Raw genomic sequence first — 27,269 nt, 5'->3', positions numbered from 1 at the left:
CCAAACCATTTTTTAGGGTTTTGCCGACCTTATATTACTGCTCACTGAAGACTACACTCCAATGTTGTCCAGACAGAAACACATGTCAAAAGGATAATGCATCTGATATTATTTAGCAGCACCTAATGAAAGTCAGATCAACTGAAGCTCCGCTCATTTACATTTGCTGTATGATGCCCTGCTTAATTAAAAAAATGGTAAAGATAAAAAACTGGCCATTCAGTTATTTGCCACAGGCTTAGTAAATATCCCGCTGAATGTGTAAACCTTTTTAAGTTAAGTATGCAAACATGCCAAAATCAGCTGTTATCATCCCCCCAAATGTGAGAGTAATCACTTTTAGCGGGTTTCTATCTGTTTAGATGTCCAAGGAAATTATTATGTGATGTTCACTATTTTCAGAAAAATGTACAAGCCAAACAGTTGCCTCAAAAATAATAGAAGGTTTTTTAATAGTTTCTTATTTGGCTTAATGACTCGGATGCATTCAAAGAAATAGTTAATCAATGCCAAACTTAATCTCTGTAAAAATAAAACTAATGATTAATCTGTCTCCTCCTGCCATCCAGATGGCCATGCTGCTGAAGCTCCAGGAGTCTGCGAACTACATCGAGTCTCCAGAGCGGGAAGGCTGTTTGGATCCCAGTCTGCAGGCGACACTCTGAAGATAACAAGCAACTGTCAGTCAATCTATGGGACTATGGAAGTTATTACGACTGACACATCGGGTGCAATACCGATGAGACTTTAAAGACTCAATTATTAACTTAATAGTTTGCTCAGTGAGCAGCTTCAACAATAAATGTAAAGGATCTATAGAGAGAGAGAGATTATGGACGAAGGGTTTGTTCTGCCCTGCTATCAGAAAGACAATTCAACTGCTATTATAGGAAGCTGTGATGATCATGACAGGGAAAGACATTGATTTGTCTCTTCTCTGCCTTCAATTTGTTCCAGATGGGATGCTGTTGACTCTGCAAGTGCATGGTAACCGGAATAGTATGATGCAAAATATTACTTATAATCCCATTAATCAGGACCCATTCTTTTCTTTACTTTCTATTTTGCCGCAACTTTCCCCACAAACTATTGGTGCTTACTGTTACTGGGTTTCTGTTAAGTCTTTACAAAGAAATCCACCTCAGAAGTACCTCTGATTTCTTCAAAAGTAGGATCATCACTCGACCACAGCCAAAAATGCACTTTATTTTGTACTTGTTGTAATTGGATTTTAGGAGGCTGTGTCAGTGACTGTGTATTCATGCAGTACAGTAGTAATTCCTATAGGTGGCAGCCTTTACTCCTGCCTCAGTGCTTTCCTGGTATGCTTTCTGATTTAACAAAGGTGCTTGATATAATTTAACACAATCTTTTTAGTTCAGCAATTCTGTCATTCATGGTTGTAATATCAAAACCGTGAAGCTGTAAGAGTTACATGCATGAGTGAATAATTAATAGAAATTATGATTTGGTTTTAGGGTCAGACTATAACGAATAAACATCAGTATCCACTGGTTTTCTACAGTAATATACAGAAAATAACTACAAAAACTGACAGTGGCCATACTCAACATACTGCATTGTAAACACACAGAAAAAAAACTGCTTGTTTATCTAGTGTGCCCAAACAGCCTACCATTTCTGGCTCTGCTTGCGTATACTCTGTATTTAGATATTGGTTTTAAAACACAAAATTCTCTTTTTTGTAGGATTTTATACTGACTCATCTTCCATTATCATTTGTATACAGCAACTATCAACTACCCTATTGGTATTACACTCACTGCAACACTGTTAATTCATCACCAAGGGCAAATGGAGAACATCATTAAAAAAACTGCCATCAGCAAAAAGGAATCTAGAAGTCCTTCCTCATTCGGTTTCCTCTATGCTTTTATAACATTTTTAAGGCCTTCCTTTTTCAAGAATTACTGTAAGAGTAAGGGCGGGGGGAAAGAAAGGTTGAAACTCATGTTTAAGTTGCCTCCTCCTGTTCCTTTCCTTTGTTTGTTTGCACATAATATATGTTAGAGTACTAAATTACAGAGAGTATTTATTGCTCACATCTTGACTGTTCTTGTGATAAAGGAAGAAAGCATAAAACAACGTTTAAGAGGAAGAAACATATGTATTACAGATATTCTTAAACCTATCATCCCTCTGCCCCTTTGACTTTGAAGTACCTCAGACTGCCATATTATGTCCGGATGTTCCTCTACTCTCCAAACAGGGTGCTGGTGGAAAGTAGAGACATGATGCCTAAGTCTATCTGTGCCTGAAACACTATTTGGCCTCGAGCTGCTTTCGAGCAGCTTTAATCTACCACACGGAAGCCTCGATTTAGAGGAAATGTCGCCACTTCCTCTTATCTACTCTGATGTCACTTTAATGTTGCCACCATGAGGCGCACATTTTGAGGGAAAGTGGGTTATCGATTTTGACCTTTGGCTGGTAGTCACAGTGAAAGCTGTTTGTTAAAATGATATCTTTGTAGTCTGCAATTGATGAGAATGTGTATCATGACTGGACTGCTTTTGTGCCATTCGACACCATTTTAAATGTGTGACATCTTTGTGGAGTTGCCTGAGAGTTAGAAGCTGTGTAAGAACAGATATAAGCCTGGGGATGTAATGTTGAGCATGTATCCCTGTTGTTTTCCCAAAGTTTTTTTTCATTGGACCTACCTACACTTACCCTGTCCTGGGAGGGATTTTTATTAACTGGATTGCTTCCTCTTTCCACATAATTTGTAAGAGCAGATTTGTTTTTCTTATGCAAATATTTGTAAATGTTTCTTCTTCTTTTATACATGACATCACATTGTAAACACTGTAAATAGTCAGTGCATCTGCGACAACAATCACTAAAACGTGTAGAGATCTAAGAGAAGGCATGGCCCCTGTATGCAGAAAACGAGAATCCTCTGTTGTTTTATTGTCTTCCTTTAGGGGGAAGGTGCACTGGGCTTAAGAGGGGGCCTAACCATGGTTGTATGGCATGTCTCTATAAACACATCAAAATCCCATATGTCTAACATTGAGCAATGGACACAATAAAGTCATGCGATTCTTCACATCACTACCAGTCTTGCCTGTGTTTATCCACCAGTTATCCACCAGGGGACACTAATAATCCTGTGTGTGTGATCATTTAATTAGGCTGTATGAGCATTGTATTATAATAAAATGAGCATTTGGTAACATTATTATAGCAACATTTTATTTGACAGTAATTAAATGTACATTTTATTCTAAATGAACTCGAAACATATTCATTTTTAAAACAAGCCAGGGTTTGTCCTGCCTGCCTAGGTCATGGAATCCTTAACAGAGAAGAGTATGTGACTGAAGTAGGGAGGGGATATTAAAACTCAGGATGGGTGGAGTTGTCTACAAGCCCCCCAACCCTGACGCTATATATATTAGTGAACATCCCCCTAGCCCCTTAATACAGAGGACTATCCATCAGCACGATGCCAGGCAAACCTGCACCCATGAAGAAGTCCCCAGCTAAGAAGGCGGCCGAAAAGGCACCTGAGCCCGCCCCAGAGCCTGCACCGGCTCGGGTAGAGGCTCCACCTGCTGAGGCTCCACCTGTGGACGCTGCTCCGGCAGTCAAGGGAGAGGCAGCAGCCCCCGCCGCAGAGACCCCTGCAGCTGCTGAAGGAGTTGCTCCAGGTACCCTGCTGGGACCTTAAACACGATGATAACTGCGGAATCACACCTGACATAAGATGCTAAGTGCTAAACCAACGTTAATTCTACTAATTTAAGATAGGAAAGTTGAGCTCACGGCCTAAAAGCGTTAATCGACTGTGAATAATATTATGTATCTGCTAGTGACTGAATTACTACTTGTTTACAACTTAACATTTACGAGCACAGATGCTAAAGCTAATCATTGTTTGTGTTTTACTGCACAAATAACAAGGCAGAGAATATAATACAGTTAATTAAAAAAAGTAAAACCCGCGCAAGGGACAACAACTAACAGAAAGGTATTCACAAGACAAGCGTAAAGAAGAAATGAATCAACGTGAAGTATTGATATTGGGCTTTCAGAATTTCACATTTAACTTTATTTTTGTTTCATAGTATCTCGGTGAGATATTTAGCAAATATATGAATAGTTTGAAAAGAAACTTGATGAAAAAACAGAAGGTGCTAGTTTTCTGCAAAAAAAAAAGAGAAAATGTACGATTGTAATTTCTGAGTTACAAGAAATAGTCGGCAAATATTAAATTCCAACCTTTTGCGTCAACAGTCACCACACAGTTAAATCACTTTAATCTTTTTCAAATGATCTCCTTTAACAATTTTTGTGGAAACTGATCATCTGGATGAATGCATTGTGCAAACCCATGGTGACTGCTTTCCTCATAACAAATCTCTAGTCCTTTGACCCCTGATGATCATCTCTTGAGTCTAACTCACTGCACATGCAGCAATGTGTTGAGACACCAGTCACAACTCTCAAGACAGGGGGGTGCTGCAGCTCTCATCACTCTTAAACCTAGACTGGTACTTGTTGAAATGTCGCCATCATTCGCGGGGCATCTTGAATATTCTCAGAGTCTTGCATCCCTAATTAGGCATAAAGATTGCTGACTCCGAATGCTGGTTATCAGTGATTGATGCTTCGCAAATGAGGACAATATTGAACCTTTAGAAAACTGGAAATAAACACTTTCCCAAACTTTGAGGAGAGAAAAATACCTATAACGACATTAATGAATTGTCCTCCTGGATCTTCTGTTAATGTCTTTACCGGCAAACATAGCATCTAATACACTTGTGTTATTAATGACCTTTTTCTGGCCATTCATTTCAATAAAACATTTTTTTGCATCCTGCGAGAAGTAAAGGAACAAGTAGCAGTACAAATTGCATGAGACATACATCAATGGTGGATGTTGTCGAGTGACTGGTACTGCTGCTTGCTAACCTAAACATGTAACCCCTAACTTCAGCTGATGCCATAGCCACTGAGGAAGGAGCTCACTCGACGACTCCTACTGAGGGTAAACACATATCACAGGCGGTCCACACACACAAGCTGTAGTGCATTGAGTGTGTGATGGTGTCCCACTGTGCTCTACATATGGTGTGTATGTTTCTTACTTTGGATCGTTATGTTTACATGGTATTTTTTTCTGTCAACTTTGTCATGTGTAAGTGTTCCTATTTGAAATCTGTGTCCTTTTAACCTACTCAACCTGTGAGGTTTCTCTCTATGGTTATGTGATGATCTTCTGCTGTGTGACTCCAAAATGTGTCAGTTTTTGGTAGCTAAAGCCTTCTGTTCTTGTCACTAGTGCTTGCTTCAGTGGAGTGTCTCTTGATTTTTTTTTATTGACTCGAAACTGATTGATTTCCTGCATGAGTCATACAAGGCACTAATTGGCTTTTTTAATGACATTTTAATGCTAGCTGCTGAAGAAGGTGCTGCTGCTGCTCCTGCTGCAGACGCTCCTGCTGCAGACGCTCCTGATGCAGATGCTCCTGCTGCAGATGCTCCTGCTGCATATGTTCCAGCTGCAGATGCTTCTGCTGCAGATGCTTCCACTCCAGATGCTTCCGCTGCAGATTCTCTTGCTGCAGATTTTCCTGCTGCAGATGATACCACAGATGGTAAACATGAATAACCAAAGAGACAACAGCACTACAAATCCACCACAAAATCCACTGCTTTATTGAAATCTCATCGAACAAGTGCTACGCTTCCCCCAGATGTGATGACCAGTGGATCCCTAACAACTTTTCTTTTTTGTTAAAGTCTGAAGCGATTTGCAGGTTGAATACTCACTAAATGGGAAATATGCTCTTGATGTTTATCTTTATTTCTGTTCCTTGTCTCTAAACCTCATTAACCTCCTGCTCATTTGATGTTAGCTGCTCCAGCTGAAGCCGCTGTAGTTGAGAAGCCACCAAAGGCCCTGACAGCCCCGCATCCTGCAGGTAACACCAACATTTATGCTTGTGCACAATTCTATGTAGCATATAACTACCAAATTATTATTTTTTTTAAGCAAAAATGCCACAAAACTCACCCTAAATGATAATTCTGTTAATCGAGACAAGTATCTGCAGGTTCTAGATAAACAGCTCTATGCATAATCATACTATAGAATGCCGGCATTTAAAAAAATGTTATCTTACTTTAATAATCTTACTTTCTACTTCAATCTATACTTATTCTAAACTGTTTCAACCCTCTTTCAGTCCCAACCAGTGCTCCTCTTAACGTATCTGTGGATGATTTGAACGAGACCAGCCTCACCATTAAATGGAACGAGCCACAGACCATCGGAGACTCTGGCCTGGATGGATACACCATCGAGTACTGCAAGGATGGAAGTAAGTCTGTGTATGTGTGTGTGTGTGTGTGTGTGTGTGTGTGTGTGTGTGTGTGTGTGTATGTATGTGAGGCTGCACCTGTCCCCAGAGTGTCAGAGGGCAGATAGACTCATAGCCGTGTCCAGACCGTATACGGCAGGCAGCATTTCACTGGCTGTCACTGTATCTCCTCACACCGCTTTTAGAAGTGCTCGTTTGCTCAGATGACAGCATGCCTTCTGAGATTTCAACATGGAAGCTAAAGTGTACTCCTTATGGGCAGGTTGTTTGTATACTTTTGTCGACTGGTGATAAAGCAATTAACATGCCCCATTAAAGGATGTTTTACAATTTTGAAATAGAAAAAAATTCTAGGTAAAATTAAGAAAATATGTTGGCATCAAGGTGTTATTACATGTATGCTTAGATCAAACCAAACTGAAAACATACTTAAAGAATAACTGTGTTTCCCTGCAGCAACAGACTGGGTTGCAGCTCAAAAGGAGCTGACCACCGCTAACCGCTTATGCATCCATAATCTGACAACTGGTGACCTGCTGCATGTGCGCGTGGTGGCTGTCAACCCCGGCGGCCGCAGTGAGCCTGGTACACTTGCTCAGCCTGTGCCCATCCATGAGATTGCTGGTAAGTAGCAACCAATGTTTCACAAACTGCACTTACAGAGAAGTATTGCCCCAGCTGTAATGGTGACCTATCTTCTATTTGTGGGGTAAAGCAAGCAATGATTTTGGATCCCTCTACAAATTCATTACAGATTTTCCCTCACCAATAGTGTATCAAATTTTCACATTTCACTGATGTAAACATCAACAACAACAAACAACAACAATTTTTAAAAGCTCTGTCCACAGCCTCTTTATCAGTAGCTCCCTGGTGTTTGTAACTTATGGCCCATCCACAAAGTGATCATGTGGCAGGCGGCGAGCTAGAAGTTGTAGTAACTGCCAAGTGCCTAAGATGGACTGCACAGACGTATGCACATAAATCCCACAGGTGCAGACAAGCCCTATCATTAGCTGTAAATCATGCCTACACTTAACACGCACCTTCAGTCATATGTTTGACACCACAAATAAGAAGGTCAAGCACTCTAAGTTCTGACACATTTTCCTTTAAAGAAAATCAGTAGTGACAGTTTAACAAGAATAATACATAATGGTAGTTTATATAATTAGCACTTGTGTTTCACAAACAATATAAAATATATAACTAAACATGGAAACATTTGAATTGAAAAGCAAGAGAAAAATGAGGAAATGTCAAAACACATTTATATAATATGTTTTTCACCAGTATAAATAAAAATGATGTCAGAACCATAATTTGTATTTTATATGACAGGACGAGCGTTAGTTGACAGGTTAATGTTTAAATGCATAAATGTATGTACATATTAGGAACAAACAATAAAACTTGACCTAATAAAATCACTCGATCCAGACCATGATAACCATTTCATCTTCTAGTATTCAGGATCTGTTGCACGGCTGCATAAAGCCTTAAACATGCCACAGTGTTTAAGTGTCTGCTCTGAAATGGTTCTGCTGCATCTCTCCTGAAGTTGATTTAATGGAAGACTGAGTCAGGACAGTAAAACGTTAGGCTAATGAGCCATCTGGCAGCGATATTTTTTGTTTTACTTCAACCCTGTCAGTGTGACCCCACTGTCAAGTTTTCACCTAAATTTATAGCGGTAGCTGTAGCTGTCGCGTGGTCTCTTTATGTCTTACAATAAAAGACATTCTTGAGTTCTCATTATGTCCTTTTAAAAATTCACTTCAAAATCACTGTAATGAGATGAGAGATATTTGCCAATCTCTCTAAAAAGGTCTGTGTAAAAAAGTGCAGCTAATGGCTTCAAAACACACATGGAGCCTCCTGTAATGTCACCTTTACTGTCTGTCATTGAGAGTAAAAATGCCCAAAAAATAACTAAAGTGACCCTGTTAACCTCCTCTTTCCTTGTTAAAGCTGAAGTTAGTTTTGTTACTGGAGCCATATATTTCCATCAGCGCTAACAGACATAGTAACATTGACGTAGTGCAGCAGACCTGATCTCACATGCCCCAGTTATCCACTTTCAGAAGGGCAGCTCTCTGTCCCTGAGGATATTTTCTGGTTGTGGTTCCAACTGCGGCGGATAAACAGGAAACTTAAGTGGAGAAATGCAGTCATGGCATCTGAACTGCTGGTCAACTGAGGGGAGCGACACATGAGCCTAATTAATGGATTCAGGGTGGCTTGTTGGGGGGGTTAATTCAGCTGTGTGTCACAGACAGACTATCCTGAACAGGCACCCATCTCCATGTACACGCTTCTTATAGAGACACACTGTCCTGTATGTACTGAAAGCCCCCCGCAAAGACACTTTATCCAGAGACAAAGACAGATTACAGATTGTTTGCAGGAGGCCTTGCTGGCCGTTGGATGCTGTAATTCCAGCAACACTTCCGGGCATTGCTGGGAAGTGTGCTGATTAGCAGGGATTACTGTTTGAGCCAAATCTGGAGGCTGACCTGATCCTTGTGGGGAGCAGTGGGTTTCAGAAGCCGGATCTCAGCCTGTGCAGTGATATGGTGACAAATGTTGGGACGAGGAAGATGAAACACAGTATGCAAGAAAACTCGTTAGAAGGGGACTAGAAAGTTGTATATGACATCATTTTTTGTGGAGATACAGAATCTAGAGCGGGGTGAACAAGTTAATAGAGGTCAGCTGCTTGGTTTTATGTATCTCGTAAGCCCAAAGAGCTTTCCAAATATTTGCTGCTTACGCAGAAACATGCATCTCGCCGTCCCTGATACTTAGCACCCTGCCATCCAGAATACTGGAAATGTAAATGACTCCAGTCCCAAACACGATGCAATTGCATCTATTTTATTTTATCCACAGTACTGCAAGTAACCAGCAGTTTCCACAAATAATTTGGTTGTCTACAGTTTACAATCTGTTGTGCTTTAGGTGTTTTTGAATGTGATGTGTTTGATCACTCCAATCAGTTTGGAAGTGATGACATTTTCCTGCTGCTTTTCTGTGCAGGACACGGGGGAACACATGTGGGGGTTTATCTGAGTTTCTCGTCACCTTAGCTATTTTAAGAGCTACTGGATGCTGGATCTTCCTCTTTTGCACCTCTCTGCACAGAGACTCTACTTTCTCCTGTCCTACTCCATTTCTTTCAGCTAGATTTTCTATCTATGACCACTCAAAATCATCAATAATACTGGGACATTCATTTATTTTTGATTGAAAATAACCACACGGATGTAGACTCTTGGATGTAGTGTCTGTAAAATGTTAAAAACTAGTGGGGAAATTGTCCTTCAGAGCCGAAAGATGTTAACTTTCATAACATTATTTATTTGGCATCAAAAAGCAGAAAAAGTTGAATTTTCAAAGCTTTAACCAGAGAGAGAGGCACTTTTGTTTGAAATTTGAGTGATGAATTGGAAATTGAAAAGCATTTTCTGTTTATTGATAAACTGATCATTGGAAATCCAAAACAGATTTACTATCAAAACAATTAAAATAGATTTTTTTTAAAACAAGTTTGTATCCTGTATTGACTAATGAGATTAATTCGAGCTCTTTTAGTCGTGTTCTCTTGTCAGCTTTGCTTCATAGTGTCTGGTCTATTTATGTCTTGTTGACCTGTTTTACAAGACCCCACTTTGAAGGCACAACATTGAAGTGGACATATCACTTTGTCTACATTGCCTGCTGGTAATGTTAGCCTAGGTGGTTAAGTGGATGATTGATTGATTTAGGTGTCCTAATTATGTCACTATTAAAAGTTAATCAAAACTAATTATGGACGATGCCGTGGATAAACATATCTTGTTTTTCAGAACGTCCCAAGATCCGCATGCCACGTGCTCTCAGAGCCTGCTGTGTCAGGAAGGTTGGAGAGCAGATCAACCTCGTCATCCCCTTTCTTGTAAGCAAGCATGTATAAACCTGTATGATTAACATGTACAGAAAACTCTACCGTTTTTACATCTCATCTTCTCTTTTTCAACCCCTCAGGGAAAGCCCAAACCTGTGGTGTCCTGGCTTAAAGACGGAAAGCCATTGGACACAAAGAGGGTCAACATCAGGAACAGTGACAAGGACAGCATCCTTTTTATCCGCTCTGCAGAGAGGGATGACTCTGGTGTTTACGAGATGTCGGTCAAAGTGGACAGCTTTGAAGACAAATCCGCCATCGTCCTTCAGATTGTGGGTTAGTCGCACATGCTTAAGTTTACACACCAACAACACATGGGGGCACATGTGAGTGCTTGGGACAGGTGTAAATGTGGAATTATTTCAGACCTCCCCGTTGAATCTACTCAGCAAGTCATGCTACTAGCTTGTTGAAGACCCGTGACTCACTCCAAGAAATGTTAAGCACATCACACCTCTAACAATGATGTCCTTTGACCCTTGCTGTAAGCTGCTACTGTTAAAATGTTTCGCCCCATGTTAGAGGCATTAGCATCCACATATATGGTTTAATTTTGATCTGGGGAGCAAACACCTTTTGTGCTTTGAGGAGAATGTAATCTATTGTAAATGTCTCCTCAGAGCGGCCTAGCAATCCTACCAGTATGAAGCTGGTGGACTCCTGGGGCTTCAACGCAGCACTGGAATGGACCCCTCCCAAGGACAATGGCAACACAGAGATCACTGGATACACCGTCCAGAAGTCCGACAGGAAGACCGGGGTATGGAAGATGTGAACATACAAGTACATAGGAAGCAGAAATAAAACTGATTCATATTAGACACAAAGAGTTTAACTTGTAAAGTTACAAGTTCGGTTCATGCTGTGTTAAACTGGACGCCTGTTTTGTCTCCACCTGCAGGAATGGTTCTCAGTGCTGGAGCACTACCACAGGCTTAATGCCACCATCTCAGACCTCATCATGGGCAACTCATACATCTTCAGAGTGTTCGCTGAAAACCAAGTGGGCATCAGTGAGACAAGCGCTGTCACCAAGGGGGTTGCCACAATCCATAAAACAGGTGATCTTCTTCGTTCAATCCTTAATTCTTCATAGGGAAGCATGTCGACATGATGGATAATTTAGTGACAAGGCTGCAGTAGAGGTGTCTACTTTAAGGAGCTGCAGTAAGTGGGAAAGAGTCTATAGTGTGTGTGTGTGTGTGTGTGTGTGTGTGTGTGTGTGTGTGTGTTTAAAGCGCAGACGTGAGGAGTGGAAATGGCTTTGGCACTGCTTCAATCGTGTGGGTAGGTCTCTTGGCTAGTGTCCAGCAACCACTGAAATAACTTTTAAGAGGCTCTGACAACATTAAGACAGCTGGCGGAGCAAATGTTACTCTTCCCGTGTCTGTCCTCGCTCTCTCACTTTTGATAATTGAGCCACTACTTCTTTGAATTTTCGTGTAAACAACTTAGTTAGACACTATAAAGGCTTTCTAGGTCTGAAAATGTGTGCTGTTGTCCCTGCATTTGTATGATTATCCCTTTTAGTGATGTCAGAATTGGTCATTTAAATAAATAAAATGTAAATAAAAGGAATTATTTAAAAAAGGAAAACCTAAATACAATAAAATCGATTGTATTTTTCTTTTATCTGTTCACAGGTATTTCCTACAAGCCTCCCGAGTACCAAGAGCGCGACTACAGCGAGGCCCCGAAGTTCACCACCCCCCTCAGTGACCGTTCTGCCACGGTGGGGTACACCACCAAGCTGCTGTGCTCAGTCCGTGGAAGCCCCAGGGTCAGACACTCACGCACAAACTGCTTGTACACACACTGCAGGTTTCCTAGAAGCCCATTGATCCCTCTGCATCATTCCAATGACTCTTACTGTACCCTTTCCAGGTTATTCTGCAGTTCATGTTTCCACCACATATAGTATCTCTTATCATTGTGTCATGTCTTGAATCAGTGACATTTCTAGTAGTCCTGACTGATAACTAATGCCAACAGATAGTATTTTAACATAGAGAGGAAAGGGTGAAGAAACATCTTTATGTATTGTTTTTATTTTTTCTTGTTTTACATTTTGTAGGAAGTAGCCTTATTTTCCCCTGATACAACATGAGATATTTCATAGTTAGATTTTCAAAGGTTGTTTGAGGATCTTCGATAATTAAAGCATGTGAAACTTCACATGAGTTATTAAGGTCGCTGCTATCAAGATCCCTATAGATGTGGGGCAGGGCTTGCACTGGTATGTCTATGTGAAGCTTCAGTATGTCTCTAACTGTTCTTGGCGGCTGCTGTTCTGGTTAAACATATCTTTACAGTTCTCTGCCTGACGCAGACGGCTTAGATGGCTAGCCGTGGTGGAAATGCATCCTAGCTGTCCTTGACTTCTCAGCAAGGACAGCAGTGGTTGAACTGCCTGTAAATGTATATTTGACTAATCTAACACAACCTGATATAGAGTCATGCCAATTAGCTGTGAATTCTGAAATGTAAAGGATTGTTGGTCAAGTCCTAATTTGACTTGGAGATTATTGCATGGAACAGCTTGGTTCTGGTTCTAAAGCTTTGCAGGAGTTGGCTGGTTTGTGAATCTGGACCTGCAGGCTGCCCAGAGGCAGAGACTTAGTTTGTAAGTAGTTTGTACTTCTTCATCACCAGTAACTATGTCATTCGTCAAATGTTGATTCTGGATAAAGACAGATAAACTCTCTCTGTCAATATACTGTAGCATACACTGAGGAGTTTATTACTTAGATTGACTAATTGAGCCATCAACACTGATTGGACATCTAATATAAAGGTGTCAAATATCTCCTCTAAGTGTCTGTTCTTGTGGACTAGCAGTTAACTGAGTCGTGGCAGCTGTGTGTTCAAACACATCCACTGATCATCTTTAGGGGCACATAGGAAGAGAGGCATCCAATACCTCATTAATACAAGAGAGCAACATATTTGTAATGTCACTAAGCCACCTAATTACATATAATTACAAACATTTCAGTTACATTTTTCTCTCTAAAATCTAGTAATTGCACACGCCCTGATAACCATCAGCTTTAATACTGTTAAATGAGGTCCTTTTAACCCTATTTTCTTCAAATAGCTTCTGTCAATCAAATGATTTCACACTTTGGGCACTTGTGTTATAATGTGTTTATGAGCTCTGGCTGAAATTCAGAGCCCATAAGTGCTGCAGAGGCAGGTCTAGCAGAAAGGCATTTATAGTGATAAGTTGTCATGCCGTCTCTGATAAAGAGCTGCCTGTCACATACCAAGGCAGAGACTCCATGTGAAGCTGGTCAAGATAATGGAGAGAGGACAGATAAACAGGGAGGACAAAAAAGAGACAATGATAAGATCGTGTTGTTCTGTAATGGCTAAGTAGAAATGTCGCTGTATCACAGAAGGTACTATTTCTGCCATCCATCCAGACTGCAGCACTGTTATCAGTATGGATGACTATCCACACACAAGGATGCCCCAAGATAGAAATATGATGGCATAGGAAAGAGATAGAGGAAGAGGAAATATTGAGAGCAGGAGAGAGGAGTCGATGGATTTGCATTGTTTTTACCTCCATTTTTGTATTTGTTCAAAAGCAAAGTAAGCCTGGCAGCTGGTATTTTTATTAGGGTTCATCCTCTGGGGATCATTAATATTTGTGCCAAAAGTTGTTTGGATATTTTAGTCTGATGGACAGACGGCAGACACAACTGACCTATATTACGATCCAGAGAGAAGCGCCGCTAGCTGGGCGAAAAATGCATTACATCCATTCAATAAATCATCATGCCTTTGCAGGCTGAGGCCTTATTCCATGAGTTGATGCATTGATGCGCTTAACTAAACTATGATTTTATTTCATCATATATTTTAGAGTTGAACCCCCAACTGTTCCCCTCGTGTAGCACATGCAGCTCTGCCAAGATAAACAACAGTACCAGCATTACCATGTGTTTGAGATATTGGTTTGCAACAACATCAGAAACATCAACATCAGCTTCTCCCCGCTGCCAAATCTCAAATATTCAGTACAAGGTGTGATGCTCAGGAGGAAACAGTCCACTCATTTTCATCACTCTGGGAAATGGAGATGGAGAAATCACTACAGACAACTCTCATTTTCCCTAAGCAGTGTCGGCCCAGCTTATTTGAATCAAAACTAAGTTATAGTTAATAAAGATAAGTTTGAAGTTGCTTTACGATGACCCTGCACCTCTACATCCTGGTACTTCTGTGAATAACTTCAAACTTTCAAATAAAGACGTAAATTCAATTTAGTATTCAACTTCAGATTTAGAAATCTGCTAAAAATGAGAGAATAACCTACTTACTCACAGACTGGTTGACCTTCTTTACCATATAAATTCACGTCAGTTAGCAAATCTTCTTAAAATAGAGGAAACTTCAGAGAAGGTGTCGTCAGCAGCAACGAAGAACTAAATATGTTTTGCACATCGGTGAGGAAGGAATGAAACAAACTCTTCTGAATGCATCGGCTGACCTGAAATCTTATAGGCAGAGTCATACTGCATGAAGCTGGATCGTGAGGAAATCCATGCATGTCACTGAAGCCCAGAGAGGCACATACTTGGGGAGAATTATATTACTCCCATATTACTACCCAACTGTCACACTCAGCACAGACCCTATGAGCTGGCTGGAAGACATTTTGACAACAGACTGAAAGACCTGTTTACTCCATGTTGAATTATGACAAAGCAGTCCTGATTAATAGGTCAGGACTGCTTTACAATTGCATCAATAGCCAATAAACAAAAGCCTTGTTTTTGTTTGCTTTATTGTAGCTTTATACTGTGTACTGTAGTTAATAAATGTCTCCCCTCGTCTTCTCAGCCTAAGATCGAGTGGTTGAAAAATCAGATGATCATCGGTGATGACCCCAAGTATCGTAAGCTCACTAACCAGGGTATCTGCTGCCTGGAGATCCGTAAGCCGGGCAACTTTGATGGCGGCATATACACCTGCAGAGCCAAGAACCCCCAGGGAGAGGCCATCGTCTCCTGCAAGCTGGAGGTCAAACGTACGTATCCACACACAAATGAAGGACGATGTAGATACAATCCGAATCTATTGAGGTTTAATATTCTCTTTAAAGGGATTATTTAACAGAAGGAAATACACTCATTATATTCCCTGCCAACATAGTAGAAGACACAACAGTCATGTGCGCTAATTTTAAATCTAAAACCAGCAGCTGTATAGTTTTGCATTAGGACAACTGATGTCAAATGTTCACTAAGTGACAAAATGTCAAACAGTGTCTAAAATGTGTCTCATTTGCAGAATCTATTATTGGTACTAGTTGATGATTCCAGCTTCCACACGTCCAATTTATAACTGCAATAACCACAACTTAATTCAATTTTAAATATAAATAAACTGTATACTCCTGTCCCTACAGATATTATCCTGCCACAGGCTAGCAAGTAGAAGGAGAAATAAACCACAACCTCCAGAGGTAAGGCACAAAGACGAATATCCACTCCTGTGCAACAGAGTCTGAGAATACTCCGCAAACATGCCACTAGTTGAAGCACGTTCAATCATTATATATCTTTATAACTTAAATCATGTGTTACTATTCACAGTGCTCATTACTGCTTTCATGCATGTATGACATTTCTTATTTGTATTGTTTTGATCTCAAAACTACTTGCAATTCATTTGTCCTTCCTGCTTGCCCTCTTCTGTATTTTTAATGTGTGCGAGCCAACTTCTCCTCCCTCCTCTCCACCTTCCTCCTCTGTAAATCCTGTTCTGGATGTTGCGAAACCTTCTTTTGGATGTGGTAATGTGGCAGAGATTATTATCAGTCAAAGAGAAATACCAAATTTGCTGTTTTTACGGTGTTAACATTTCTATTTATATGCTCACTCTTAGACAGCCACATTTGGGTTTTGGTATTGCCACTTTGATGTAAGCTGTTCAAATGCTCCAGTGGTGTAGCCTTTCACTGAGTGCCAGGAGGCTTTGCTCACAGTGTCATTTCAACTGCTGACAAGGGAAGCCTTATTAAAGTGTGAAAAAGACATGGAGTGGTGGGAGAGGATGGCCACAGGTAAAACAGACAAAGCGAAGGAACAAGGGAGAAGGCATTGGAGCATTAAAGTGATGAGACAGATAACATGTTGAAGGATGCCCAGGACGGTTGAAGGTTCTTAAAGAGTGAAGGATAATGGTTTTATCTTTGTGTAAAGGACATACCACAGGTGCTTCTTACAGCTCTGTGAAACACTATCTCTTTCCATGCCTGTTGTACATTGGAAATATGTTAGCAAGACTCTAATTAAATTTATAATATTTTTTAGATTGCTCATATCGTGCCTCTGTCTTCTGTCTCTTTGTTTCTCCTCTCAACCTACCGACCAACACTTAAGTATAAATTGACTTGACTACAAGGGGGGTAATATGTGTTTCCTTTAAGTAGATATGAGTTTAAACTGTACAGTATAAACAGTCATGTGTATAAGAGATGTCTGGTTTAAATTTCATTGCACCTTAGAATTAAGTTGAACGTTTTGATAGATAAGGCTGGTGATATTCTGTTAGATTTGGAGGTTTAATTGTTATTTCACTGCAGCTTGATGGGTTGACTTATAATAAACTACATTTTTCTTTACAAAAAACAAAAATGGTATTTATAATACAAGGGAATAAGTTTTATCATGCTTTGCTTCACAGGCAATATTTTCATTTAACCTCAAATATAGGGCCTCAATTCGTTCTCTCGATATCAGCAAATAAACCGATGCAGTTGTTATGCTACATGTCCCCTACAAAGATGACCTTCAGTGCAGTCAGGGACACGTGTGTTCACACTATAATGCGAATAGGTTCACATGCCTGCTTGACCACCCCCACTGTGGCTCAAGTGATCAAATCTTAATGCATCGTTGTTGTGGATGGATGCATTCACACCTGTATTTACAGCTGTCCACTTCTGATCACGTTACCGAAGACGCACTTTCATGCCAAGTGTAAACTGCGGCGTATACATGACATGATCACGTTTGTGAGTGTCAGTCCCATTAGGAACAGCCTTACATGGGAGGGCCCCTCAAGGGGAAAAGGAGAGGGGTTACGCAGCGTGCGCCCTTGGGTGGGGGTGAGGGGTGATGTCAGCCAGGACTCCGCAGCTTCTAAAAGTTACTACAGATGATTTGGCACACAGCCAAACTCCTCACATTACTGCAAGTCAACAGCAAGAGTGGAGTGTTGTGAGAAAAAGGGAGAAAGGGCTAAGAGGGCAGAAACCCAGCCAGATTGTCTCTCTATCACACACACACACACACACACACACACACACACACACACACACACACACACACACACACACACACACACACACACACACACACACACACACTCCTGTCTGAAGTGATTTTTAACACCCCATGACCCCATTTAACTCTCTTCTTCCTTTAATTGTGTTTCCACCAGTGTCTTTAAAGGACTAGCAGAAGTCCAGGTCTTATGTTTTATGGTGAGTGTACATGTCTATATGTGCTTGTGTGTCTGTGTGTGTGTTTGTGTGTATATCCCTCTAACCCTTTCTGTGTGTTTCTCTTATCTTGTTCAGAATGTTTGAGGAGGTGATAGAAAGCCATGGCTGCCTCTGCAGCAGTGTGTATATAATGAAGAAAGGGACAGAACAACATACCAACATCTCCATATCTATTTCCAACCCCACCCATCCTGACTCACCCACTCCTCCCAGTATTCGGGGAAGACCCACATTGCACAACCCATCCCAGTTGGCCAATTGTTGTATGTTATTTAAGTAGGTGACATGTGTGTAAGGCTATATTTAAAATTATTTCTGCCTGTGTCCATCTGCTGTTTGTTACAGTATGTATATCTTTAAATACATATATATGTACTACTCAATAAAACAGTGAATCCTTAGACATGCTACTGCAATGGCTGTATGGATGTTTAATAAAGAAAATGATTTTACTTTTTTTAATGTGGATTTCTAACAACATTTCACACAGTGTTACACTTACTTTTAGGATGGATACAATGTTGCTAAACAATTGATTTGGGGCTTTCAAGGGGTATCAAGGTGCCATTGTGATTGTGTGGATAGATCCGGTGTCTGTGAATGGAATGATTAATGGGTTATTTTTGCCTAAATCATTGCCACATGAGAAAAACGGCAACATCTGTGCCATTACACTAAAGGCATAATAGAGGATGTAAAAATATAGTTTGATATCTCTCAATCTCTGTACATTTTAACCCACCAAACGTATATGCATGCCTTATGCCGTTTTTTGTGCAATTTGGGTAAACTGACTAGGGATGCAAATTATCGATTAATTCATTAATCATTAGTTGATTGACCTTATCGATCGATTAACGATTAACTGATATAAACGGCTTTTTTCCTGAGAATGTACATTTCTCAGTGTATCAATAGTGTCTTTAACATTAAAAGCTAAATATTGCTTATTTACTGAATAAAAATGCATGCTATATTGCACAATTGATGTTTTATTGTACCAGTTAGGATAATGTGCAGATAATGGCATTTATGTAGTTTAACAAAATACATTAAGCACAGAAAATTAAAATACATAACAAAATAATTGTGCACTGGCTCACCTGTCGCATGTGAAACATTAAGCAAAATAAAATTAATTTTAAATAGAAATCTAAACAATATGGGTAGGCCTAGCCTACACAATATTAAGCCTACACATTATAATCTGGTTAACTACATATGTAAAACTTGAAACATTAGCAGCATTTATAATCCCCTTTGGTCTGAGAAAGGTAACAGTAAGATAACTAGCCCTGGAAACTTCAAATATATTCTGAACACAACTTAAATCATCCCTGAGGAAGGTGACAGTAACATTAGAGGGCGACCCTTAGAACAGTCAAATGAAGATATAGGCTACCTCTCCTGAAACAAAAACATTCCTGTCTCAATGTGTTTTGAATAGGCTCCTGACCTAGACCCCTCTATTTTTGTTCAAGAAAATAAGCATATTAACGTGGTCAGGAGTAAGTCGTGTGCGCAGCCTGTTTACAGTCAGGCCAGCTGCTGAGAATACACGTTCTGGTGGGACAGACGTGCCCGGTATGCACAGATATCGTCGTGCCACATTTGCCAGCCTCGGAAATCTTCCTTCATTGACTTTCCACCATTCTGTGGGACTGGAATCAAGGAGTGGTGAGGCATCCTTCAGAAACATGTCCACTTCCTCTTTAATGTCATCGTTGCTGCTGGTGGTATAGTTTTCACCCAGTAGAAGAGTCATAGCAGAAGTGTGTCTCTGAAGTGTAGCTCCCTGGACTGGCACATCATCTCCAGTGGTGGCTTCATTTGTTGATGTGGAGTCCACATGTTCTTCCATAGCCAGTTCAAGCAGTTTGGTATTAGCTGAGATCCTGCTTGCTGGGCTTAGAAATCCCAGGTGCTTATGCCGTGGGTCCAGCATCGTTGCTATCATTGGTGTTGTTGATGTGAGGTCTTCAGACTCAACCTGTTAAAATTAAATAAAGGAGAAAGCTAGCATTAGAGTTTTATTTAATAAGGTTTGACATGACAAGGGTACAACTGCATAAAAACGCAGTTTACACTGTGACAATGTGTTGGTGATAAGTGATTCACCCCATAATCTGTTATATAGCTCAAATGTGATCGAAGAGTTTAATTAATTAATGGCCATAGCTTACCTTCATCCGTTCCCCCAACGAAGTGCGCACTTTAGATTTGAATTCCGCCACTCTGTTGCTGTCTCCATTTGCCATCTTGAGATGCGTGTTAATCAGACTAAATGTGATGGGGTACGTGTTGGATATGGATACCTCCGCCTCTGCTGACATTACAGTAGTAGCACATTGGAGAGCCTCTAGTGCTGGCGCTATGTCCTCCATAAGCTGCCAGAAGTCGTCTCTCAACTCCAGCGTCCTCGCATCTGAAAGCTTGGTCTCTGAGCGGTCTGATAGCACAGCACACACGGCCCATCGCTGTTCTACGAGTCTGCCAAACATCGCATGTACAGAGTTCCACCTGGTCTTACAGGACTGAATGAGCCGATGAGCTGGTAGCTGCATTTGTCTTTGTTTTGCTTCTAGCGCTTTCGTTGCTGGTGTGCTGTGATTGAAGTGCTTGACCAGCCTGCCAGCAGCTCCAATTACTCGGTTGACACCAGCAGCAGCGAATCCGTCATTGACGGCCAGATTTAAAGTATGAGCAAAGCAACACACTGACTTCCAACTGACTCGTGCGGGGTTGTTTGCTGAAACAATGTTCCGAGCGTTGTCGTGCACACAGGCTACTACACGGCCGGTGAGTCCCCATGACTCCACAGCCTGGTTCAGTTTGGCAGCTAAATTATCAGCTGTATGTCTCTCGGATAAGCTCTCCGTAAGAAGGACTGCCGACTTTACCTGCCAGTCGTTTTCAATATAGTGGCAAGTAATCGTGATGTAGCTTTCTGTAGTCAGTGCTGTCCAACAATCCGTCGTCAGAGCCACATTAGCCGCGGACAAACATGTTTTTAGCTTAGCCTTCTTAATTTCGTAGCGTGCCTCCAAGTTGGAAGTCACAGTCGCTCGCGAAGGGATGTTATATCCTGGCTCCATGAATTGTATCAGCTCCCGAAATCCCTCGGCCTCGGTGGTGCTAATTGGCATTATATCTCTTTCAATCATCCCGCAAATTCTCTGAGTAATGCCGTCTGCTTTTCTTTGGTCGCATACTCGCCTTCCCAGCACAGCAGCAATTGTAGGTTGTGAAGGCGACGGAATGGCTAACGTTACATGCAAGTTGTTCAGGTGGTATCTTAACGAACTTGTAGAGCTGTTGTATTTAAATGTAGCACCGCAAAGTTTGCATTGTGCGTCTTTTTCATCGTTAATTAATCTAAAATGCTCCCACACTCCACTCCGTTTTGACCGCCTCATCATTGTTTGTTTTAGTTTTTTTGCCGCCTCAAGTTTGTGTCTAGCTCTAGCGGCTCGCGAGAATCTCGGGTCACGTTCAAGAACGTCCTGTGGGAAACGGTCATAGATTACAATGTTCAATTAGTCACAATTAATTTAATTTAATCGAGTAAATTCTTTTCGACAATTAATCGATAGTCGATTAACCGTTAACATCCCTAAAACCAGGCCCGTAGCCAGCATTGTGGTGGGGGGGGATCTTTTCCCCCCGAAAGTGGACTTCATTTGGCTCCCTACTCCAATGCCCCCTAAATACACCAGCACACTTCAAATCTTTTAATTTAGACATATTTTATTCATCGTCAAGTTTGTTGTGAGTCTGTTGTTGCTGTCCTTCATTTTTTGTCTGTTGCTCCCCACTGTTAACATAAATGGACATGAATTGCTTCAATTGAGCTATCTCTATAGTCATTAAAACTTTAACAAGAATGAAGAATTTGATATAAATGTAAGTGTTACTCAAACTTCCTACATCTGTGATTGTCTGTCTCTGTTGCTCACCTCAGTTGTCTGTTGCTTTCTTCCATTGCCTGTCTGTTGCTGCCCTCCATTGTCTGTCTCTGTTGTTGTTCTGTCTGTCTGTTGTTGCTGTCCTTTATTGTCTATCTCTCCACTGTTGACATAAATAGATAAGAATTACTTCATGAAGTACACTATCGGTATGGTCATTAAAACTTAAACATGAATTAATAATGATATAAATTGAAGTGTTCCAGAAAAGAGCTTTCAAACAGCATCAAAACCATCTCTTTGTAATTTAAATTGACATAATCAAGGTTGAATGTGTAGTGCCCTACCCTCTTACTTAAAACATTCTTAGTCCATTTCTCCCTTATATTAGTGCCAGATTCATGCAAATGCAGTTCTGGGGTTCTACCTTACCACTAAGAAGGCACACAAAGTTTGATTAAAATCTGTGTCGGTTGGGCCCCAAAGTGTCTGATTTCACGTGAAATGACCCACCCCCCATGTCTCCCTCTTCTTCTTCTATGGCTTCTATTGCATCAGAACGCTCATCAGCTCCAATCGTCTTGGGTGCATTTTTGAGTATAGATCGACAGCTTCATCCAGATCCAGAGCCATGTCGTAGTGGGTATGGATGAGAGCCAAGGATGACATGCGGTCCTCTCCCATGCTGCTCCGCATGAATGTGTTGAGTCTCCGGAGAACACTGGCAGACCTCTCACATTCGCAGGAGGTCACTGGCAAGGTGCATGCAATTTTCAGGAGTTTGAAGATGTTCGGATACATCATCTCATCACACTCTTTGATAGCTGAGGCACATGAGCTTGGTCTTTGGTGTAATGCTTTGACCTGCCACTTCAACTTCCACCGTTTCAGCTCCTGGTCAATGACCTCTGGTGATGGCAAGTCATCTTGGTACAGAGCGACTGCTTCAGAGATGTCCACCGTTACATCTGAGTTGCACTGGACAGATGGAATTAGGCCCATGAGCCTTGATGCGGTCACAGAGAGGGGACTAAATCTGGACTCAAACTCTGAAATGACATGGTCTAAGAAGGGTATCGTCATGTTCCGGAGATAGTACTCCTTCACTCCTTCAGCGGGTACATTTTCCCTGTGTTTCTGCCTTCCAGCTGCTCTCGGCTGGGTTGGTTCCACGTTGACCTGAGCAGCCATCCTAACTGCTTGTTCGTAGATTTGATTGAAGTCGTCGTCGATGGTCTCGCGGAGCTCCTTGTAGACAGACTTCACCTCATCAACCATGCTAAATGCCTCGATGATGTCGAGTGAGGTGCTTTGCAGTTTCACCGTGATGCCCGCCAGGTGGGATAAAACTTGGTATACGGTGAGGAATGTGAGGATGAATCCAAAGTTTTGTAGCCCACTCAAGAGACCATAGGCCTCTGCTTTGTACTTGCCCTCCCATCCACTGGTGACATCTTCACTGTACTCCTCTGTATGGAGACCCTGTGCCATGACTTCCAGAGCCTTAATAATGAAGACAAAGGCACTGTAGAAGTGACTGTAGGCATCATGCCGTGCTGCCCATCTTGTGCGGCTGAGGTCAATCAGGGGCTTCCGCTTTCCGGTAGAATGTGCCTCCTTATCTACAACCTCCTTGAGAAGGTGTTCCCTCTTCGGGCTGCAGGTGAAGAACATGACGATGTACTTCATCTTATCAATCATGTTGCGCACAACTGGAAGAGCACAAGAGCGTGCAATGACAAGGTTCAAGCAATGCCCATTGCAGTGCATATAAACTGCCTTAGGCGCATCCTTTTTTATCAAAGCTTGAACGCCAACATTTTCGCTGCTCATATTGCTGGCGCCATCGTACCCCTGGCCTCGACAGTCAGCAATCTCTATGCTTAGATGACTCAGCACATCTTTGATCGCGCTTGCAATGTGGCGACCTGTGATCCGTGGCAAAGTACAAATCTCAAGCAACTCCTCTCTGATATTTAAGTCTTTGTCCACGAAGCGAACACACATTGGCATCAGCTCTTCATTATGGGATGTGACCTCATCAGCTAGGACTGTGTACATCTGAGCATGCCTGACCTCTTCCACGATCTTGGCCTGAATCATGTGCTTCCCTATTACATCAATCATTTCATTTTGGCTTTGAGGTGATAGATATGTGGCATTTTTTAGCTTTGGTTTCTCCAAATGCTGCTTCAGCTTTCATCGTGATTTGAAAGCAGTTTCAATAGGGCCAAGAAATTCCCAGGATTGCCACTACAATGCTGCTGCTCAGCTGATCCTCTCAGTGCAATGCATTGACGGCCACAGTAGAGAACAGCCTCTGCAACGCACTTGAGAATGTGCCTGTTCTCTTTGATGTTGGTCTCCTTTGCACTGTCCATACGGACTGATATCCGGGTATTGGGGTTTTCATGTGACTGTCGAAACAGTTTTGCTCTTTCAAATGCCACTAAATGGTTTGCTTTCGATTGGTGGCTTCCAATTATCTTCGTTTTCTTATGCCATTTACTGAAGGGCGCATTTATCAGTGAAGTTGACTGTTTCCTCTCTGTGGCATTGAGAAAGAGAGCACAGCATATGCAGAAAGCGCCATCGAGTTTCATGCTGTAAACCAGCCACCATCCATGCTCCTCAAACCAATCATACCTGAATGCCCTGTTGCACCCACCAATAAATGTAGTTGGGAAAATGAAATGTTTCGAAGGTCTGACGTGGTTTTTCACCAAATTGTACTTTTGGCCATCAGACATCTGACACACAGCCTGTGCTATTTCCTCAATAGATTTGGTTGCATCTATGAAGAAGCCAAGGTCACTGTCAAGTACAGAGCTCGGCTGGGCTACCTCACATTCTGCTGCCTGTCTCACTCTCACATCCTCAGCCACTTCAGGAGCTGCTGCATCTCTCTGCTCTTCCACTGCACTGTTACCTGGCAAGGCTGTTTCATTGCTGCTACTACTAGCTGCTGGTAGCTCACCCTCCACATGCTGACTCACTAAATAAATACAGCAAAAGAAAGACATTTAAGTCAATTTTAGAGTATTTCAAACCAGACATAATAATAATTTTATTCTCTGAATTATTTTATTTTCTATTGTGCACATAGAATTGTGAGGGTTTGGGTAATTTCATCAAGCAGATATATTGCATTTGTCATAAAACGGTTTTAACAAAAAGCACACACAACAAACGTCTGACAACAAACATCTGCACCTGAAACACAAACATCAGGTGCAGGGAAACTACACTGATTGACTCACATACACCCTATCCATGTTTAACCCCCTTTTTTTTTTACACCTCTATACTGTATTTTATTTACTATGGCCTTAGGAGCAACAGGCATGGTGACAGTAAAATACAGCCTAGCTGGAGCAACAGGCATGGTGACAGTAAAATACAGCCTAGCTTGATCATCAGCATTGCAAAGTGAGTTACTGAATGTTATTGTCACTTACATTTCTTAAAAATCAACTAATGGGCATAAAATAATTTGGCTTTAGTGTGGGGGGAACCCCTCATAAAATCCGTTTCACTTTCAGGAAAAGGTGGAGAGGCACCAATAGAGACCGAGGTCGAAACTGCACATAATAAGTTCTGTCATAGACATCTGAAGCCGCGAGCACAAAATGGTAACACTCTGCGTCAAGACAGTAGACTCAGGAGACAGACACTAGTCTAAAACAGACGGGGGGAACTGTCAGCTATGTGGCACTTGCAGAGCACAAGCATAACGAGATGGAGGGGGGGAGACATTGAAGCACCGAAGTCACGTTAACACGCCAAGCAATACACTTTTAACAATCCCGAAAATAGTTACTGTTACGTTCGCTATGTTTCCTACAAAATTGACAGTGGTATTTTCTGTGTTCGGCGAGGGATGGGGCTAGCATATAGCCTAATGGAGCTAGGCAACCACTGACAAGTAGCCTAGGTCAGTGAGTGTTCAGATGCAGCTAGGTCTAGCAGCTAAGTAGTAAAGAAATAGAAGCCCTGCACTCAGCAGCTTACCGATTTTGGTCCTTTTCTGGAATAAGTCACCAATGTTTTGGGACAATGTTGCCGCCGACTTCTTTCGTTTACGTTCCTTGTCTTCTTTTTTACCCATTTTCGCTATTCTTCTGATTCTTCTTTGTTCCTATGTAATAGGCGATTAGGCTAGCTACCAACAGAAATGGGGGCATTACCGCCACCGACTGGATTGGTGTAAAACAGTCTGAACAAAATGTGTAAACAGAAATATTAACCATTTTTCTTACTCGTCACTTCTCTGAGTCTACTTTTCTTTTTTATTAGTCTGGATTTTGATATTGTAAATTTAGATTTGAATCATGTATATTCACCGGAGATGAACAATTCATTCATTGAATAGCCCACATATCTTGAGGGGCGTGTCTGTGTATGGGGGGAGGGGGGGGGGGGTCGAGTGCGGGAGGGGGATCGAACGAACCCTTCGATCCCCCCTGGCTACGGGCCTGAAAACTGACCCTTTAAAGGAATACTCCACATTTTCATTCACCACTCTTTGCTGCTGGTGTCTTTACATACCACAAATCAGTTCATTTTTTTTACACAAAACTCATGGCTGTAGCACGTTTGTGATTTTTATTTGAGCTGATATGAAGGTTTCAGTGATATATCATGATTTTCAGTTTAGGGATGGGTTAATGTACTCCTATTATTAGTGTGCTTAGTCAACATATGTGTAACCATGTGTCAGTTTGCTTTCTTTTCCAATTAGAATAATTTGCAATCAAAATATGTGATTGCATATTATGATCATCGTACTGCTTTATTGTACATGCATTTTGGTGTGTAATAAAGTGTGTAGGACAGCAGATGTATCCAAAAATACTCAGAGTAATGAGCCCTCAGCGTAACTAGGTTTATAATAAGATGTTTCTAATTTGTTCTGCCAGAGATACAGTATGCAGGGTCAGCGTGTGATGATCATTTTCTGTGTTATACTGACACCTTATGGTGATTCAAAAATAACACAGGAACAATGAGGCGTTTGACCAAGACACGCATCTCACTCAGCCTTACAGGAAGTTGTACCGTACGACGAAGGGCTTTGAAACTTCAGTACTTACTTTTATGCTGAATCATAAACAAATTTAAATTACTTTAAAATGGGTACATACCAGAGTTGTGGACTCGAGTCACATGACTTGGACTCGAGTCAGACTCGAGTCATGAATTTGATGACTTGAGACTTGACTTGACAAAATCTAAAAGGACTTGCACTTTAACATCAGTGACTCGCATTTGGACTTGCCCCCTTTGACTCGAAAAGACGTGCTACTTTCCCCAAACCCAAAGATTACAAAGTATGTTGACATGGACCGCGCTATCTCTCTTTGCACCTGTGTGCATCTGTGTGCATAACGTGTGTGGCATGACATCCAATCAAATTAGATCCAAGTTGTTTTGATCTGACAGCATCCAACCAATCAAAGTACTGGACAACCAATGAGGCGGAACAAACTATAAGGCGCCAAGTACGCAACAATGATACCACGGGTAGTTTCGTTTTGGGT

The 27,269-nt window shown here is 41.4% G+C and overlaps 3 protein-coding genes and 1 long non-coding RNA gene across 9 annotated transcripts in view; 2 read left to right on the top strand and 2 right to left on the bottom strand.

The window, feature by feature from the left end:
* Nucleotides 1–3,078, top strand: part of LOC134864832 (neuron navigator 1-like) — a 76,122-nt gene extending 73,044 nt beyond the window's left edge. For all 3 annotated transcript variants that reach the window (XM_063884140.1, XM_063884132.1, XM_063884126.1), the window contains one exon: nucleotides 570–3,078. In XM_063884140.1, the coding sequence (XP_063740210.1) occupies nucleotides 570–665 (96 nt within the window). In that variant the 3' untranslated portion in view covers nucleotides 666–3,078. The remainder of the gene's footprint in view (nucleotides 1–569) is intronic.
* Nucleotides 3,079–3,463: 385 nt separating this feature from the next.
* mybpha (myosin binding protein Ha) lies at nucleotides 3,464–18,369 on the top strand. 2 transcript variants are annotated; one of them, XM_063886617.1, is made up of 14 exons: nucleotides 3,464–3,677; nucleotides 5,430–5,630; nucleotides 5,892–5,957; nucleotides 6,222–6,356; nucleotides 6,813–6,980; nucleotides 10,205–10,293; nucleotides 10,383–10,578; nucleotides 10,923–11,062; nucleotides 11,204–11,363; nucleotides 11,946–12,082; nucleotides 15,154–15,340; nucleotides 15,722–15,778; nucleotides 17,761–17,803; nucleotides 17,900–18,369. In XM_063886617.1, exons 1-12 carry the CDS (start codon nucleotides 3,473–3,475, stop codon nucleotides 15,748–15,750), a joined length of 1,713 nt encoding a protein of 570 aa, XP_063742687.1. In that variant the 5' UTR covers nucleotides 3,464–3,472; the 3' UTR covers nucleotides 15,751–15,778; nucleotides 17,761–17,803; nucleotides 17,900–18,369. The 2 variants fall into 2 exon arrangements, with proteins under 2 accessions (XP_063742687.1, XP_063742692.1); XM_063886622.1 differs by lacking the exon at nucleotides 5,430–5,630.
* A 427-nt stretch (nucleotides 18,370–18,796) lies between these two features.
* Nucleotides 18,797–21,434, bottom strand: LOC134866555 (uncharacterized). The gene is made up of 2 exons (XR_010166058.1): nucleotides 20,008–21,434; nucleotides 18,797–19,814 (listed from the first exon to the last, which is right to left on the bottom strand). It is a non-coding gene; the product is annotated as an uncharacterized LOC134866555 (long non-coding RNA).
* Nucleotides 21,435–21,453: 19 nt separating this feature from the next.
* On the bottom strand, nucleotides 21,454–25,060 carry LOC134866538 (52 kDa repressor of the inhibitor of the protein kinase-like). 3 transcript variants are annotated; one of them, XR_010166057.1, is made up of 3 exons: nucleotides 22,243–25,060; nucleotides 21,781–21,892; nucleotides 21,454–21,638 (listed from the first exon to the last, which is right to left on the bottom strand). XR_010166057.1 is itself a non-coding variant. In XM_063886760.1 (2 exons), exon 1 carries the CDS (start codon nucleotides 23,854–23,856, stop codon nucleotides 22,276–22,278), a length of 1,581 nt encoding a protein of 526 aa, XP_063742830.1. In that variant the 5' UTR covers nucleotides 23,857–25,060; the 3' UTR covers nucleotides 21,454–21,892; nucleotides 22,243–22,275. The 3 variants fall into 3 exon arrangements, 1 of the variants encoding a protein (XP_063742830.1); XR_010166054.1 differs by having other exon boundaries at nucleotides 21,781–25,060; XM_063886760.1 differs by having other exon boundaries at nucleotides 21,454–21,892.
* Nucleotides 25,061–27,269: the final 2,209 nt, after the last annotated feature.

The sequence above is a fragment of the Eleginops maclovinus genome, chromosome 1 (genome assembly GCF_036324505.1).
Source record: "Eleginops maclovinus isolate JMC-PN-2008 ecotype Puerto Natales chromosome 1, JC_Emac_rtc_rv5, whole genome shotgun sequence".
In the NCBI taxonomy this organism is placed as follows: Eukaryota; Metazoa; Chordata; class Actinopteri; order Perciformes; family Eleginopidae; genus Eleginops; species Eleginops maclovinus.
The sequence above is the reverse complement of the archived record's forward strand: the minus strand, read 5'-3'. Positions and strand labels throughout refer to the sequence as shown.